Here is a 20,062-nt window from a genome sequence, read left to right on the forward strand (position 1 = left end):
ATCCCATCCATAGTCTTCCTCATTGCAGCTGAAGGTAACTCCATAGCTTAGACTAAAATTTTTAGAATTACACTTCATTGCTCTATTTATCTTTTATTCTATATCTAAATCCTCAGCAAATATTAGTTCTTTTATTTTAACAATATATCTAGAATCTAACCACCTCTCATCATCTTCAAAGTTACTATGCTCATTTAAGTCCCCTAGATTATGGTAATAGCCTCTTATTTACTCTCCTTGATTCTATACTTGCCTCTTATTTGCTACATACCTGTCAGAGTCATGGTTAACCTGAGTGAGGCTATCTCCTCTGGGAAAGTGGAGTAGATTTAGTTTTTCCTATTCCTCCCAGTAAGTATAACTAAAATTCCTGGATATTATATGTAAAACAAACTTAAGAAGACTCTTAAAAGTGGAGAGAAGAAGGCAAACCAGCTAGAAATCTTTCAGGACCCAAGAAACAATATAGTGGAAAGGTCCTTGGTGTTTTCTTTTTGCTCCATATATTCCAGACTGCATCCTTGGGAAGTAAGAAACCCAGAAATACCAACTGGAATATAAAACCTACTTTCTCTGGCCATTAGACCAGGAAAGGGGCAGATAATATTCAATCTACTCCATCAAACATCAAAAGAAAAAAAAATCTATGGACCCAACCACACCCATGCCAGCCAAGGCCATGTGGGGATACCAAGGTGTTATCAGAGAAGGCAAGCAGGGATAGCAGAGTGGTATCAGAAGGCTAAGTGGAAAGCCATGGATTTTATTGCTGCCATGAAGTAATGAGCCCTCTACCCTCCCCCCTCCCACCCACCCCCCTGATTCCATGATATCAGTGAAAGCTGTATGAAGAGTAGACTTTCACCACCACCCAAGGGTAATGAAGCATCTTCCCCACTTCTCACTGGAATGCTGTCAGAAGAGGCCTAATGGAGAATCAGGACTTTCACCACCACTCAGCAGTAACAAAATTATTCCCCCCTTCCCAGTACACATACAGACACAGTGTCAATGGAGAATACTTGGAGAGTCAGAACTTCAGCCTCTACCCAGCAGCAGTGAGAATACTCTCCCCCACCTCAAATGTCATGGAGGCTGAATTTGGAACCTGGACTTTCACTCCGTCTGGCAGTAATGAAGGAGCAGCCCCCTTCACACACCAGACTGGTTTCAGAGAGTACTAAAACACAAGATTTAAATCTTCCGGGACGCCTGGGTGGCTCAGCCATTTAAGTGGCTGCCTTCAGATAGGACGTGATCCTAATCCTGGGATTGAGTCCCACATCGGGCTCCTTGCTCAGCGGGGAGCCTGCTTCTCCCTGTGCCTGCCATTCCCCTTGCTTGTGCTCAATCTCTCTGATTTAAGCAAACAAACAAACAAACAAACAAAAAGATTTAAGTCTTCTAAGTCCAGAGTCTTATAATACTTAAAATACCTAGGTTTCAATAGAAAATCACTTATACAAGAACTAGAAAGATCTCAAACTGAAAGAAAAGATAACTGACAGATGCCACTGAGATGGAACACATGTTAGAATCATCTGACAAAGATTTTAAAACACTCATCATAAAAATGCTTAAATGAACAATTGCTAGCAGCCTTGAATTAAATGAAAATAAAATTAGAAAGTTCCACCAAATCGGGCGCCTGCGTGGCTCAGTTGGTTAAGCGACTGCTTTTGGCTCAGGTCATGATCCTGGAGTCCCTGGATCGAGTCTCACATCGGGCTCCCTGCTCGGCAGGGAGCCTGCTTCTCCCTCTGACCCTCCCCCCTCTCATGTGCTCTCTCTCTCTCATTCTCTCTGTCTCAAATAAATAAATAAAATCTTTAAAAAAAAAAAAGAAAGTTCCACCAAAAACATAGAGGATATAAAGAGGACCCAAGTGTAAATTTTAGAACTGAAAAAAAAATGCAATAACCAATAAAAAAACCTCAGTGGATGGGTTCAAGAGCAGAATGGTTAGAAAAGAGAAAGGAGTCAGTGAACTTGAAAATAGAACAATGGAAATATCTTGATTTGAACAATAGAGAAAAAACGAACAGAAGCTCAGGGACATGTGAGATTATGATTAAATATCTAACATTTGTGTCACTTTTATCACAGAAATAAAGGATACAATATATCAGGATGATAAAATATTTAAAGAAATAACAGCTGAAATTTCCAAAATTTTGCAAAAATCCTAAAACTAGATTCAGGAAGCTTTGCAAATCACAAACAGGATAAACCAAATGGAATGCATGTCAAGAAACATAGTAAATCTCTGAAGGCTGATCAAAAACATAAAAGTCTTGAAAGCAGCCAGAGTGAAGTGAAACCTCACATATAGTGGAAAAACAATTGAAATGACAGTAGATATCTCCTCAGAAACCACAGACCACAGAAAACAGTAGTACTATATTTTTTACGGACCGAAAGAAAATTTCCAACTCAGAATTCTGTATCCAGTGAAAATATTCCTCAGGAATGAAGGGGAAATCCAAACATTATCATATAAAAGAAAACAAAGAGAATTTATTTCTAGCAGAGCTACTCTAAAGGAAGTTCTCTAGATAGAATTAAAATGATAAAAGAAGAAATCTGGGAAGATCAGGAAGGAAGGAAGGGAAAATACATACAGAGCAAAATATAGCTAAATGTAATAAACAAGTAAAAACTCTTCTCTTGAGCTTTCCAATTTATGTTTGATGGCTGAAGCAATAATTAAAACCATCTAATGTCATTCTGAATGTATACAGAGAAAATATTTATGACAAATATAAACAGAGGGGTATATACAGGGAGGCAAGGATTCCAAGCTTGAACTAGTAAAATGTGTCAGTAATAGACTTTGATAAGTTATATATATAAACACTATAATAGCTAGAGCAACTACTTAAAAAACTTATAAAGAGATGCACCCCAAAACACTGTATACACATTACAGTGGACTTCTAAAATGTAGTCATGTGACCTACAATAAAGAAGGAAAAAAAAACCCAGAGAAACAAAAACAGAACAGAAAACAAAACCAAAACAAAAAAATGACAGAACTGAGTTTACACATAGCAGCATTACTTTGAATTTAAATAGTCTAAATATATCAAATGAAAGAAAGATTGGTAGAGTGGATTAAAAAATCCTGATGAAACTGTATGCTGTCTATAAGAAATTCACTTCAAATATAATTATATACATAGTTTGAAAGTGAAAAGCTGAAAAAAGTAAACCATGGAACCTTCAGCAAGAGTAGTTATAGTGATATCATATAAAGTTGATGTTAGACCAAAGAAAATCACCACGGACAGAAAGGAACATTACATAATGATAAAAGGATCAATTCACCAGAAGGATATAACAATCCTAAAAGTGTATGCACCAAACACCAGAGCTGGAAAATAATGTGAAGCAAGACGGATAGAACTGAAAATAAATGGACAAATTCCCAATTATAGTTGGACCTTGAAAGAATATAGAAAACCCTAACACAGTGCACTAACCAACACGATATAATCAATATTTATGGAGTACTCCAACCAAGAACGGTACAACACACACATTTTTTTCAAATGTCCATGGAGTATGTATTAAGATACACTGTATCCTGGGCCATAAAACAAACTTCAAAAAGAAATCATAAAATAAACTTTAAAAGAAAATAAATCATACAGAGTATGTTATCTGACCACCATGTAATCAGTCTAAAAATTGATAACAAAAGATGAAATTTTCCAAATACTTAAAACTAAACATTTCTAGTTAATCCAGGATCAAAAAGAAAGTCTTGGGGTGCTTGGGTGCTCAGTTGGTTAAGTGTCCAACTCTTGGTTTCATCTCAGGTCATGATCTCAGGGTTATAAGATCCAGGTTTGTTTTGGGCTCATGCGCAGTGCAGAATCTGCTTGAGATTCTCTCCCTCTCCCTCCTCCTTGCCCCTCCCCCCAGCTCACGTGTACATGAACGAGCTCTCTCTCAAATAAATAAATAAAATCTTTTAAAAAATAAAGTCTCAAGGGAAATTTAATATATTGAAATAAATTTGTCCAAACTCATTTAATGTACAATACCAAGAGTGAACCCTCAGGTAAATTATGGACTTTGGGTGACTATGATGTGTCAGTGTAGGTTTATCCGTGATAAAATTAGCACCATTCTGGTGGTGAAGGCTATGCAAGTTTGTGGGCATGAGATATATGGGAAATCTCTGTACCTTCCTTTCAATTTTGTTGTAAACCTAAAACTCCCCCCCCCCACCACACACAAAGTCTTTAAAGAATATATTGAACAGAATAAAAATAAGAATCTGTGGGATAGGGCTAAAATAGTGCTCAAAGGGAAATTTATAGCATTAAATGCTAACAATAGAAGAAGAGAAAAAGTCCCAAACAATAATTTTACCTCCCAAGAAACTAGAAACTGGGAAAGAAGAGCAAAATAAACCCAATGCAAGCAGAAGGAAGGAAATAATGAAGAACTGAAGTTAATAAAATTGAACCCCCTCCCCTCAAAAAAGAATAGAAAAAATTAATGAATCAAAAACCTGGTTCATTGAAAAGATTGCTACAATTGACAAAACACTACCACAACGAACAGAGGAAGAAGAGAGATGTCATCATTACTTACGTCAGGAATGAAATAGGGGTATCATTACAGACACACTGAAGACAACAAAGGATAAGTGAATACTCTGAACAACTCTACACACATAAATTGGATAAATTAAATGAAATGAACCAATTCTTCAAAAAGTATAAACTACCACAACTTATCTAATATGAAATGGGTGGTTTGAATAGCCCTGTAATTATTGAGAAAATTGAATTTGCCTATAAAAATCACCCAAAAAATAAATCTTCAAGCCCAGGTAGTTTCATGAGAGAATTCTACTTAATATTTAAAAAATATACCACTCTGCTCAAAACCCTCCTTGATGTCCCATTTCACTCAGTGAAAGCCAAATTCTTTCTATGACTACCAGAGTGCACATGATAAGGCCCCAAATTACCTCTGTGAACTCATCCCCCACCACTCCACTCTTTGTTCCCACACATCTGAGCACACATCTAATCAAATGGGTCTCCTTGTTCTACAAACACAAGCACACCAGGCCCACTCCCACCACAGGAATGAGGCACTACACTGCAAGTTCTGGTTAGTATCTATATTAGTCAGCTCAGGCTGTCATAACAAAATACCACAGATGGGGTAGCTTAAGAAACAAATTTATTTCTCACAGTTTGGAGGCAGGGAAGTCCACAATCAAGGTGCCAGCTGACTTGGTTCCTGGTGAGAGCTCTCTTCCTGGCTTTCAGATGATCACCTCCTCACTCTGTCCTCCATTACAGAGAGAGCAAGCAAGCTTTATGATACTTCTTATATAGGCACTGATTTAATGGGACCAGAGCCTCAACTCATAACTCCATCTAATTTCCTCTCAAAGGGCTCATTTCCAAATACCATTACTTTGGGGTTTAGGGCTTCAACGTATAAATTTGTGGGGTCACAAAATTTCAGTCCACAATAATATCCATATAATTTGTTTCTTCACTTTTAGGTCTTGAATCAAATGTCACCTTTTCAGGCCTTGCCATATAACTCTTCAATACCCACCCCTCTCCCAATGCTTTATATTTCTCTCCTATGCTTAACTTTTTCTTTTATACTTGTCACATCTTATATACCATAGAATTGACTTATTTTTCTTTTGTTTTGTCTGACTCCTTCACCATAACATAAGCTCCAGGTGGTAAGATATTGTTAATGTGTTTTTACTTTTTTCAACACTATCCTTACTTCCTAGAAGAGCTTCTGGCACATACTAGGCACTCAATAAAAATGTGTTAAATAAATGAACACCATTAATAATCATATTTCCAGATTCATCACTTAATCCACCGAATTATCAAATTTTGGAAGAATAGCAAAAGTTGAAAGTAGTTGAATTTAGATTTAATTTTTTTTTTAATCTGAGAAGGTTAATTGTTCACGGTAGGCCTGACTGGTTTTTTTTGTTTTTTGTTTTTTGGGGTTTTTTTTAGAGGAGAGAGAAAGAGAAGGGAGGGGAAGAGCAGAGGGAGAGGGAGAAAAAGAATCTTTTCTTTAGAGATGTATTTTTCAATTTTATTTTATTTTTTTAAAGATTTTATTTATTTATTTGACACAGAGAGAGAGAGAGTGAGAGAAAGAGCACAAGCAGGGGGAGCGGCAGGCAGAAGGAGAAGCAGGCTCTCTGCTGAGCAAGGAGCCCTTTACGGGGCTCAATCCCAGGACCCTGAGATCATGACCTGAGCCGAAGGCAGCCGCTTAACCGACTGAGCCACCCAGGCACCCTAAAGATTTATTTATTTGAGAGAGAGAGTGTGTGTGTGAAGGGGGTCAAGAGGGAAGGGCAGAAAGAGAGGGAGATAAGCAGCCTCCCCACTGAGGAGGGGCAGGGCTGGATCCCATGACTCTGAGATCATAACCTGAGCCAAAGCCAAGAAGCCAACCAATTGAGCCACCTAGGGGCCCCAAGAAAGAGAATCTTAAGCAGGCTCCATGCCTAGCATGGAGCCCCACAGGGGGTTCAATCCCCAGCACCCTGAGATCATGACCTGGGTCGAAACCAAGAGTCCAACGCTTAACTGACTGAGCCACCTATGTGCCCCAGTTGAATTTAGATTTTAAAAATCATAAACAGTTTCTGAAAACTCTCCCTGTGAAATTTAAAATGTATGAGAACCTATTTCTACCATACTCTGCTGCTTTGACTAGTTTTCTCTCTCTCATTTTTTTTCTCTTTATCACTTTCTAGTTTTATTTCCATCTTGTAATATATCTAATTTTTCTTATTTTATTTAATTACCATTTTCTATTTTATAGAGTTCTTATAAACTAGTTATCTTAACACTTGTTAACATTTTAAATCTTTGTTAAGAAAATAGACTAGAAATCGATTTTTAATTAAATATTCAGTAATATAATTTATGAATACATTTATGTTCTCATTAAGTTCAAAGTATGTGAATTATGCTTGAAGTTTTAAAAATTATAGAATAGATAACTATAATTTTAAAATTTTAGAATATTCATAAGTATATTAGATTCTTATATATCACCTATAAATTGCCAGAGCCAACATTTAAAATGAAAAAAAACATAATATTCATTTCCTTACTGAAAAGATTATTTAACTTAAGATGATCACTGGAAATATATACCTAGGCATACTGATATAGGAAGATATCCCTATATAATATGTAATTAAACTTACATAAAAATGATAACTATAATTTTTCTAGGCCTGTGTAAATGAAGCCTAGATTAAATCAATTGAAATAATTGTATGATGTCTTAAGTTAGGAACAATGAAATCTGCCAGTTTAGTGGACACATGTATCCTGATTATTCATACATTTACATTCTCTTTAAATCATGTTTGTGGAATTTATAACTGTCAAAATTATCTATAATTTTCTTACTTAGATTCATGTAGTAAAACAGTTTGAAAGCTGCCAGTTTTGCACATTATTAAACAGCATGCATGCCAAACTCTGATTTTTTATTTTCCTGATTATTTCTACTTTGGGAATTCCATTATAATAGTCAATCAGCAGTCATTTGGGGTCTATTTTAAACTGCGTATGGTACCAGCTATAATTAGTATTTGTAAAGGATCATAAAATAGTTCTGCAAGGCTCTTTTTACTTTTTATGAATTTTCTGAATATATTTTACTGATAGTCAAAGAGGCAAATTAATTTTATTGGATTTCCTTTCATGTTATTGAGTATTTAGTGTTAACACTTTGTTATTACAATAATATATAATTGTTGCATATTCTAATACTGTTTCCCTATTTAGAATGATGTACCTGCATAATATAAATTATATGTCACAACATATAACAGATAAATGTTAACCCCTATTAATTACAAATGTGAATTCTGTATAAAGGCTCTGCAGTCTGGTTTCATGGAACCAGAATGCCAAATTTTGTTCACCTTCATTGGGGGGGGGTTGCTATTTTTACTCCTAGCTTTTGGGTAAAACATAGGATTTAGGCCTGAGGCAAGCAGCATAAATTCATGTTTTTGACCACAGTGATTGACTTAGGAAAAGGAATATGACTTAAGTGAAAAATAGTATTTTCTTCAATACCTGGGGGAAAAAAGATGTCCTCTTTTTATTGAATATGAATGAAGAGCAATGCAGGTCCACCCCTAGAGTTGCTTACAGTTATTTTGTGATCATGAGGTTACCCTGAGAATGGTACACACACAGAGCTAAGAGATCAGAGAGGCAAGGCTTGGGCACATCTTTTGAGTCCTTGGTCAAGTTGAACCCAAAGCCACCCCTGGACTATTCATATGCATAAAATATCATATTCCCTTTCTTCTTTAAGTTGACACCTTTGTTGATGTCATTGTATATTTGCAACCAAAAGATTTATACAATTATACACACTGGATTGTACGCACTGGATTCACTGGTTCTCAATCCTCTCATTTAATTAAAATCACGTATGAGATTTTTAAACAATAATGATGCTCAAGTCCGGGTCAGTCAGTTTAAACCAGAATTTCTGGGGTAGTGTCGTGGGCATGAGTGTTTTGTATTTTGTCTTCTTTTGTTTTATAAGAGCTCCTCAGATAAGTGTTAATACATAACAAGGTTTCAAAACTGATTTACATAGAAACTGTGGGTCACTAAATCCAGGAAAAAAGAGGAATTGGAAACAAGACATTACTGTTTCAGAACTGAGAAGGGACAAAGGAAATATGAGTTAGTCTTATTTTAGTAAAAGGGGGGTTAAGATACCATAAATTAGAATTTTTACCTACTCGAATAATAAATGTTTAGTCTTTATTGAGGTAATAATTTCTAAGATAGACCCCTGAAAAGCTGTATGTGAAAGATGATTAAATGAGACATCCATCTTTATTATTTTTATTTTATAATACTCTGGAATACCAAATATGCTCAAATTTCTTTCATCTTTTATAGTGGCTTTACTTTAAAATTTCAGGGAATATTTTTAATAGAGAGTACCTATATGTTTTGCTAAATTTGTTCATAATGTCTATGTCTTCATGATCAAGAAGTGATGTCTTCAAAATTATAACTGAATTTAAATATAGGTTGAAGCAGTGTCCTCCGATACTATGATGGTAAATTGCATTATTGTATATCCATGCTCTTTGTCATATTATAACTTACCAGTCCTCTTACTAAAGGCAGAGTGTATTTTTCTGCTCCTTGACTTTAGGCTCAGCCATGTGTTTTGCTTTAGTCAATGGAATGTGAATAGTCATGATGCAAGTAGGGGCTTTAGAATCCCTTGTACAGTGGGCCATGTTCTCTCTTGTAATTCTGCTGTTACCTTGAGGAGAATGTGCTCTGGCCAGCCAGGTGGTATGAGGAAGAGGATAAGAGACATGTGAAGTAGAAACAACTCAAAGATGCACAGTGATAAAAACTGCCTCATTGCTATAGCCTGAAATAGAGATTATCCGCTGAGGATTGGGTGAACCCCAGATGATAGACTCTCAGACCTGGCAGAGTAAATGATTGCTGAGTCATCAAGTTTTTCAGGGGGTTTGTTATACAGAATTATGGCAATAGCAATATATTTAGGCTGCAGAGCAAATCTTTTCCATACTTTTTTATTCTGGTAGTAAAAGGCAGCAATCGGTTTTCTGTTTTTTTTTTTTTTTAGAGAGAGAGCATGAGAGCACCAGTAGGTGGGACAGAGGGAGAGGGAGAGAGAATCTCAAGCCGACTCCATGCTGAGTGGAGCTCTGCCCTGAATTCACAACCTGAGCTGGAACCAAGAGTAGGACACTCAACCGACTGTGCCACCCAGCCACCCCAAGGCATAATCTTCAATTACACACTTAAAGGCAAAACTTAAAATGACTGTTCTTTGGGGAGCATTTGGCTTAAATAATCTCTACAAGATTCCTTTAGAGCAAATATTTTATTTGGAGGAGAGACACTGAGTTCAGTGTTTTTCTATTGATGCCTCTATATTAAAAATATAGAAAAGGCAAGTAAAAACAAAGCCTGATGATTGTATAATTTTGCACAGAAAAGTACTTACAATTTTGAAGGGCTTTTATTCTAGGATTTTTCATTGATAATTACTCACCAAATACTTTTGAGTGTTTTCAGTTTTTTTTTTTTTACATTTCCAAATATAAAACCATTACTTTTCACAAATCAGTAAGATACTTAATAATTTAAATTATCTTGTTATACACTTTTTACTTTGCATACTCAATTTGTTGAGTTTGAGGGTTTTAGAAAAAGCATTGTGTTTTAGATGATGATTATAAATAAGTTTCATGAAGTTGTAATTTATGGTTTGGAAGAAAAGGCCAAAATTGCAAATGTGTTTCATAAGGTGTTGATTTTGTGATGCATCACTAAGAAGGTGACATTTGTTACTTAGCTTAATATTTTTTATTTCTGAGAGAAAAAAGTTACTGCATACTTTATACAGAAATCACAAAATGATGACATTTCAGTGGAAATTAGGATATGAATTATGAGAATTAACATAAAAAGTAGTTTATCACATCACTGTTCACATTCCAAAAATACATGGAGGACACAGTGAAATGAGTCATCTCATTTCAAACATATTGTTTCCATTTGCATATAGCAGTTCTTCAATCTGACAAAAATGGACACTTTGATAGGAACTAACTCAGAAATAAAGTCATAGTATTTCAATACCAGATTTTTAAAATCAATTTTATAAAAACACAAAGGAGATTCTATTGAGACAAAAGGGAAAAGTATCTTCATGTCGGAGCTTGTGCATTTAAAGGCATAATTTTTAATGAGGCCTTATAAATTTGAAAAGTAAACCTTAGCATAGGACATGAAGAAGTATAAATACTTTATGTAATATGCAGTGATGTTTCTTAATGTGTTTCTCTCTTACAAAACTTAAAAACACTTTTGCATCTAACTAAAGGATTTGTTGTATTTTTGGAAAGATTCTAGGCAATGTTTTTCGATTGTGGAGAAAAATATTTTGATGAAATACATATAACTAGGTCTTGGATATTCAGCACATTCAAGATAAAAATTAAAGATAAAGCCAATATCAACCATTGCATATCATACAGTTCTTGATACTTGTCTCATTATCAATCCCCACTCTTATTAATCATTGCTATCCCTGTATTTCTGTGCAGACTAATGACGATACAATACAATGCTTGTGGAAGTGTGCCGTTTTAGCTAAGTCTGAGAATGCAGTATTGAACAGAACAAATTTGTTCTGTTTTAAATAAAGCCAAATTTGAGAGTTTAGTATTTGGGAGCACTAGTTCAAGAAAGGTCATACTTACAACATTCTATTCATTGGTGTGTATGTGCTATGTGGATTAGTCTATATACATTAAGGCCAAGTTTTCCATTTTTTTCTGCAAGTAAAGATATGAGTGAGAAGTCCATTTTCATTATATAAATTATTTTTTTCAATATGCAGACACATAAAAAACATGTTAGACTTCCCTCCTGCTGCCAGCTGAGGGACGTAAGTTTCAGCCACTCACTCACTATACCAGAGTGGAGAATAAGCAGTGAAAAAAAAAACTTGTATCAGAAAATGTAAGTTTTTGGGCGCCTGGGTGGCTCAGTTGGTTAAGCGACTGCCTTCGGCTCAGGTCATGATCCTGGAGTCCCTGGATCGAGTCCCACATCGGGCTCCCTGCTCGGCAGGGAGTCTGCTTCTCCCTCTGACCCTCCCCCCTCTCATGTGCTCTCTCTCATTCTCTCTCTCTCAAATAAATAAATAAAATCTTTAAAAAAAAATGTAAGTTTTTTATTAGATATGTGATTTGCCACTAGCAACTGTCACTGTTTGTAAGTTAAGAGGATTTTTGCCTTGAGAGCAGCATAACTTTTTTTCATATAATTAATTTATATTTCACTTACTTTAAACTGGAGAAATTATTTTCCATTCTTTCATGAAACAATTTATGTAATGAAATATTTTAGTTGCAAATACATTAGACAGGCAACTTCTTGAGTTTTGCTACATTTCAGTGTTGGAGGACTAAATCTCTTCAGCTCCCTTCATGTAAATGTCCTATTTCAAAATTTTGTTCCAGCAGATTAGAATTAGAAATATCTAATGTCTTTATTGTTGTTCCATGATAACTGAACTTTAATGACAGCTTTTTAATATTTAAATATCTGTGCTCTTTTCTTAATACTAATTATATTTACTGGAAAATACTTTTGCCATTTCATTACTAGAAAAGCAAAAATCAGAGCAGGTTAAAAAAAAATCTCCATGTAAGGTTTCTTAATAGTCAAATATGTTAATCCTCTGATATTTCTAAACTTCACTCTTTCTTTCATTCCTCCTTTTTTATGTCTGGAAAATATCTTCTAATTTTTAAAGATTATTCTAAAGCATTGTTTTCTCTCTAAAGTTTGTACTGTCTGTATAGGTAAATTTACCAATACATTCGTTATGCCTGCAATGTCTTCCTCATATACTTCTATGTCAGCAAGCCTCTTGTGCTTCACATGTCTTTCTACCCAAACCGTGAGAGTAGGAAAATACTTAAGTATTTCCTTACAGATCCTAGCAAACAAAATAGCAGGTATTGTTCAAATAATTAACAAATGACAGCACAAGTAAATGGAAACAATTAGTCAAGGCAGCTTCTTCACCAAACAGGGGCCATGCTGAAATTCTATGAATCCACTGATATGGAAGCCTGAAAATTGACTTAGTATCTCCTTAATGAAGCTGTTAGGTAATGTATATTTGACAATAACAAAGAGAACAACTCATGTTAAAATGTAAAATGTGTTTATTTTCCCATTTAGATAGATGTTTTGTGTAAATAAACCTATGGGGAGCATAAACTGACAGATCTTGAATAACAGGAGTTAGGGAATGTGTATTCAGTGCTTAAGTGCTCAACTACAATTTTTTCCTCTTTTTCAACAGCAGTTCTCTAGTGCCTCAGTATCCCTCTATAAAAGAAGTGCTTCTAATTGCAGGATATTTTATGGGCACAGAAGTCCTTCTCTCAGATGATTTCCTCTTTCTTTTAGAAATGCTCCAACTGATCCACAGCAGCTACCCGCTAGAGTTTCAGTGGAGTACTAAACCAGTGAATTTCAAACCCTAAACTGTGGTTAACTGGTCATATTTTAACCAGCGATAAGATAAATGTCTCCAATTAACAGACCTGAAGACAGAGCTAAATGATTGGAAAATGTTTCAAAGGCACAAAGAGAAAATTTCATATATGTTAATGTTTTAATATACATTTTGCATTTATATATGTATACATCAGAATACTTAATATGATTTACTGTAATAAATGTGACATATAACATATCATATATTATTTATTTGTGTGTTACATAAATTAGCTCTCATAATTGCAGACATGTACCTCCTGGTTTTTTTTTTTCAATTAAGACATAGTCACTCTTTCATCCTTCTTCATGGCACTCTGTAATATACCAAGATGATGTGATTTAGTTCATATTAATTTTTTTTCTAGATGGATTCCTACTGTGCTTTCTCAGCAGCTTCCTTCTGCTTCATTTCCCAAACAATTCTGCAGAATCGGTATGTAGGCAATAAAGCCAATTGGTCTTGAAATGGTTCTAGTACAGTTCTTTTTTTCCCCTCCCTAGGATAGAAGATTGATAATGACTACTAAAGCTTCCAGGCAAAAGTAAAGACAGTCTTTTAGGAACAAATATCCTATTTCAAACTCAGTGATTCTTAAAATACATGAATGGATACACACACACATGCACACACATGCATATGTCATATGATCACTTTCTCAAAAATCTTCCAAAGAATAATAATATCAAAAAGCAATATTAAAAAAAAAAGACAGCTAAGCAATTTTTAACTGGCTTAGCCAGAACATTATTAATGGAATATTATCAACCACATATACTATGTTTATATTTTATCAGTATAGTGTAATTTAATTTCTCTCAAATAGTAGAAACTTATATTTTAGAGATATATATTTTGAGGGTATGAGGAATGTTTCCAACATAAAATAGAAGTCATTATGCATGGTTTTTAAAAATAAAACTGTGCAAATGTTTTTGAATATGGATTCATGAACAAATAATTGCATCCTATGTTACTGAATATTGTCTTTATTCAAGTATATGTAATATTTGCATTTATTTTTCTCTTTTGTGGCTGACACTTCATTACTAGAAGTCTGTGCCTTTTTATCCCTTGCCTCATAATTCAGAGTCCCAGCACATAATATTGAATTTTATGGCTAAAACTAAAGTAAATCATGCACAGCTGTCTCTATTTTAGGTGTTCTATATGCTTATTCTGGCAGTGTTACTATTGTATAACTCACTGTTATATAATGTTAGTGAATTGTTGGGTTTCCACAATTCTGGACTAATTATGCAGACTTGTAATCATTTTCAATTTTTAGTCACTTTCATGAATGTTCCTGAATGTGGTTGAAAATTTGCAGATGGTATTACTCAAATCTTGTTTCAAAAACCACAGTGGTATTAATGGTAATATACTCTAAAAGCATTTTAGGTCAAATGTCAACCAACTACAGGCCATGAGCCAAATCCAGCATAGCCTGTTTTGACATAGCTTCCAAGCCAAGAAAGGTTTTCACTGTTTGTAAATGTTTGTTGAAGAAGGGGAAAAATAATATGACAGAGACTGTAAGTGGCTTACAGAGCCTAAAATATTTAGTATCTTGCCCTTTACAGTGAAAGTCTGATAACCTGTTTTTAGGTTATCTCACCATACTTATTCACTACTTTTATAATATCTTGTTCATAGTAGCAATTCAACAAAATATATTGAATACGAATGCTATTCATTTTAGGGTTTTGTTAATTTTTTTTATAAGATTCTAACACAAAAAATACTACTGTAAAAGGCAGTTAATAAATATTAAATATTTACATATTAATAATGCCTATAGTAAATACAAAATAAATGATGCCTATAATATATGGATATAATATATGTATGAATTGCTTGATTAAAAACAAAAGAAATTATCCTTAATATTACCCCAAGTAAGAAAATTATTATTTATTTATTTTTTTAGATTTTATTTATTTATTTGAGAGAGAGAGAATGAGAGAGAGAGCATGAGATAGGGGAGGGTCAGAGAGAGAAGCAGACTCCCCGCCGAGCAGGGAGCCTGATGTGGGACCCGATCCCGGGACTCCAGGATCATGACCTGAGCCGAAGGCAGTCGCTTAACCGACTTAGCCACCCAGGCACCCAAGAAAATTATTTTTAACAGATGATAATTGAACATTTTTAAAATATATTCTCAACTCTGAGTGAACAATTGAATAACATATACTAAGAAGGCTTTGTGAATAAATTATTTAATGATAAAGAAGTTTTTCAATGTGAGCAAGCAAGTTATATTATTATAAACATAACTAATATATTTTTGATGTGCAAGAAATGTTCACTTAATTAAAAGGCTGCAATATAAATAATATAAATTTAAAAAAATTACAGAGTGAAGAGTGTATCAAAAGTTGCATGTTTGAATTTAGTGATTTCTAGTTTAAAGAATAGAAACATAATGGGGTGCCTGGGTGGCTCAGTCAATTGAGCATCCAGCTCTTGGTTTTAGCTCTGGTCTTGATCTGGGGGTCGTGATATTGGGTCGTGATCTTGGGGTGGTGGGATTGTGGGATTTTGCCTGTATGGGGCTCCATGCTCAGCGAGGAGTCTGCCTTCCCTCTCCCTCTGCCCCTCCCCCTGCTCGCACACTATCTCTCCAAAATAAATAAAATAAAATCTTTAAAGAATAGAAGCATAAGATACAACCAATTACTATATTGAAAGATGTTTATTAAAAAGGGTCAGGAGAAGTTTGAGAACTTAATTTTGTAAAATTCCTTACATACTTTTCAAGAAATGTCCCACTTTATGTCTCTATGACTGAATTTCATTTATAAGCTGACTCCAGTGTCTCTTAGCGAAAGTCATTCCCACTTTAATTACCATATTCATTTAATTTCTATTAAAGGCAGCAGTATGAGTTTTGTCTGTAATTATTAAATAAAACTCAATACAGATGCAATGATCAGAAATAATCTACTCATAGATTTTATATAAAACTGATGAAAAGGTGATTTTTTTATTGATATGCTTGACTTTATTTTATTTTATTTTTAAAATTTATTTATTTATTTATTTTATTATGTTATGTTAATCACCATACATTACATCATTAGTTTTTGATGTAGTGTTCCATGATTCATTGGGTGATTTTTTTTTTTTTAAGATTTTATTTATTTATTTGAGAGAGAGTTAGGGGTGCCTGGGTGGCTGAGTCGTTAAGCAGCTGCCTTCAGCTCAGGTCATGGTCCCAGGGTCCTGGGATCCAGCCCTGCATCGGGCTCACTGCTCAGCGGGAAGCCTGCTTCTCCCTCTCCCACTCCCCCTGCTTGTGTTCCCTCTCTTGCTGTCTCTCTCTCTGTCAAAAAATAAATAAAATCTTAAAAAAAAAAAAAAAAAGAGAGAGAGAGAGTTAGAGAGAACAGGAGCAAGGGGCGGGGCAGAGGGAGAGGGAGAAGCATGCTTGCCACTGAGCAGGGAGCCGGATGCAGGACTTAATCCCAGGACTCTGAGATCATGACCTGAGCTGAAGGCAGATGCTTAACCGACTGAGCCACCCAGGCGCCCCCTCCCCCTTTTTTAAAGAAGTGATTTATTTTTTATTTATTTTTTATTTTTTTTTAAGGTTTTATTTATTTGACAAAGAGAGCACAAGCAGAGGGAGAGAGAGGGAAAAGCAGGCTCCTTGCTAAGCAAGGAGCCTGATGTGGGACTCGATCCCAGGACCCTGGGATCATGACCCGGGCCGACGGCAGCCGCCTAACCAACTGAGCCACCCAGGCATCCCGTTTTCTTTTTTAACTAAAGTAAATGACACACCAATTTGAAGAGATGAAATATAATAAAACAACTTTTATTTAAGTCCTTCCTATATATTTATTACCTCCTGGCATTATTTCATTTAATTTACACAATAATTGGAGGAAGCAAGTGCTGTCATTAGGCTCTTTTTACAGATTCAAAGTTGGAAGACCTTATTCAAGGTCATACAACTAACAAGTCTGAATTCAAATTTGAACCCCTAATGCTAGACACTAGATTCTAAATTACACACCACTTTCCAACTTACCCATGGTATCATCCTGACATATAGAACACAATCCATAGTTCTCGGCTATATTGGGGGATCAAAGAAATGTGCAAAAATGAAGAGAGAGGGAGAGACAGAGAGAGAGATTCAGAGAGAAACCATAATTATATTATAAATATTTTATATTTATAAAAGTTAAAACACTTCTTATTGATGATACAGTTATAAATAACTATAAAATTTTATACATTTGATAGAAAAACAATATATGGGAAGTGACCTAAGATTGACAATCTTCACATTCTTAAACTCTGCAGAAGGCAGGCAGCTGCTTGCCACTTGGCATGGACATTGCTGAATTTTTCTCACTATCGATTATTTTCAAATTTGGCTGCACCCTGGAATCACTTGGGGTGCTTTAGAATTACTAGTGCTTGAGTTCCACACCCAGAGGTTTCAATTTAATTACTATTGGATGGGGCCTGAGTAACCCTTGGGATTTTTAGAAGCTCCTCAGGTAATATATTAGGATTCCTGAGAACAACTTTGCTTAAACTACTTGCTGCTGAGGACAGTCCTCATGTATTCACATCCTTGCAGAACAGTTGATAATTAGAGCTTTGATCTGCCCAGTGAAGTTTAAGGGGAGAGGCCAAGGTTTGATGTTAAACATTTGAGTTTCTTAAGAGTATTTCACAAACTATGTCCCTGAGCCAGCACCATGAGCATCACCTGGAAACTGTTTAGACACGCAAAATATGTTGGCTTTTCAGTTGGGAGTTAAAAGTAAAACAAAAACAAACTATACTGTGTATTCATTTCATAATTCATATTTTAAAGGAATATAAAATTTATGTCTTCACAGCACATGCCATTTCCTGCAGACTCAACTTCATGGTAAGGTTTGATCAATTTATTTAATTCGTCATTCATGTTAATATAGGAGCCAAATAGGAGACATACATATTAGTGTATATTTGTTTATATATGTGTGTATATATGTATTATGGTATAATTTCAAGTCTGCTTTGGGCTCGCTGGTGTAAATATATGAAGTATTAGGCTTTTCTTTAGCAGTGAGTGCTTGGATTTATATGCAACAAGTAGGCATCTAGTATAATCTGAGTATTTAATTTATAGAGAAATGCATAGTTTCAAATCCATCTTGAAGCATGTCTATAAATAAGGTAAGTGTGTCTATAATTTATATATGCTTGTTTTTATATGTGAATAGATAATACAGTGTACGTTATACAAACATATTACGTATTGTATTTATTTTTATTGGCAGTGAACAGTATGTGAGAAACTTTATATGGATATGTATGCTCATTCAGTTGGATTTTTAGAGGAAGGATATTTTAAGAGTGTGGACCTGGAGTTCTCCAGACCCTTGTTCATATGCAGCATTGCTCATATTTATTAACTGTTATTTGAACAATTACTTAAGCACTTCAGTTTTGGCTAAATTTTATTTCCCTTATGTTCATTTCTTCAGGTATGAGACAGAGATGATAATATCTATTTCACAGGTCTGTCAGGAGGTATATGAGATAATGTATGTAAGGCCCTAAACTCTTAGGCAACACTGAACAAATAGCCATTTTCCTTTCTATTATATGTACAAATATTCATTTGTAAAACAGTAAACATTTTTTAAAGAATATACGCTTTCAACATATTTTAGAAGTTACATGAAAATAATCTTATTTTGCTTTTCTAATATATTAATATTTTCAACATTTACAGTAAAAGTGTTGTGGTGGAAAGTTTCCAGGCTTACAGCACTACTATGAGATCTAATAAAAGGATCTATATAGTGGGCTATTGTTCATGGTAAATGCAGTAAAACCTTGATAAAATATGACCTGCTACAGCATGAAATTTAGCATAATCCCATTGATTGGTGCTTGTTACTAAAAGAACCAGAAGGTTCTTGTTATACTGCTTTATCTATATCTCAGTTGCTTGGCAAAGACCCAAAGAATCATGTTCTAATGAAGTCCATCTTGGAGAGAATAATGGAACAAAATACGATTCTTCTTCACTTTTATGGAACTCTTAAAAGTATTTATGTTAAATAAATGGAGTATAGGCATTGATAGAGAGGCATCACATAGTTAGAAGGCAAAAAAACAAAATCTGGATTATTATAAAGACAAAAATTTGGAAGTTTTAGTCTTGAAAGAATTGAGAATGTAACACATCTGATAAGAATTGAATTATTGAAGTTGATTGAAGTTAAAGTAGTCTATTGTTTCTCAAGACTATATTTTGTCTATAAAAGGATACAGAGGTTATCTTGATGATTTTATAATATAAATAAAATTCAAAGATTCTGAATCTATTGTAAATCTCTAATTTGTGAATATTGCAAATTATTTTTAAAATTCTCTTTTATATATGTTGCGGGATTATAGAATGAGAACTACTGGAGATTAGATGCTATGTTTTCTATGATTTGCATTTCAGATGCTAGCTTAGCGCTTTTCAGAAAGTAGATATTCAGTAAATGGTTTCTGAATAAGTAGGAAGATTAGCATTGTTCGTGCCTTGATCCATCACTATGTCTATGATTAACTGCTATTCATGTTGCTTTTATTTGAGGAGTTACTAATTCCTAGTCCTGGTGTTTTCTTCCATTTGGAGTAATATCCAATAGGATAACCTTCCTGACTTCTCCTTACCCTCATTTGTGCCTCACTCGTCAGTTCGAGAGTAGGAACTGGGCTTGCTTTGCCAGCCCCTTCTTATCACATTTTGGGATCCATCTCTTAGTGCAGAGCAGGTACTCAGGTCTGCTACTGGCCATGTGGTTAAGCTTGGAAGTAAAAGCCTGCAGGGCAGGACCTGTGGTTCTGCAGATCTGCCTGTGACTATTTGGATGAGTCTGTCTAATACCAGGATGCAGATGAGGAGACCAAT

The 20,062-nt window shown here is 34.7% G+C and overlaps 1 protein-coding gene across 1 annotated transcript in view; it reads left to right on the forward strand.

The window, feature by feature from the left end:
• LOC115939652 (uncharacterized) overlaps positions 1-20,062 on the forward strand; it is a 248,716-nt gene that overhangs the window by 41,870 nt on the left and 186,784 nt on the right. The window contains exons 3-4 of the mRNA XM_081800625.1: positions 13,508-13,575; positions 18,003-18,034. Coding sequence (XP_081656751.1) covers positions 13,508-13,575; positions 18,003-18,034 — 100 coding nt within the window. The remainder of the gene's footprint in view (positions 1-13,507; positions 13,576-18,002; positions 18,035-20,062) is intronic.

This window comes from Leptonychotes weddellii, chromosome 12 (genome assembly GCF_054177405.1).
Source record: "Leptonychotes weddellii isolate Sample4059 chromosome 12, ASM5417740v2, whole genome shotgun sequence".
NCBI classification, from domain to species: Eukaryota; Metazoa; Chordata; class Mammalia; order Carnivora; family Phocidae; genus Leptonychotes; species Leptonychotes weddellii.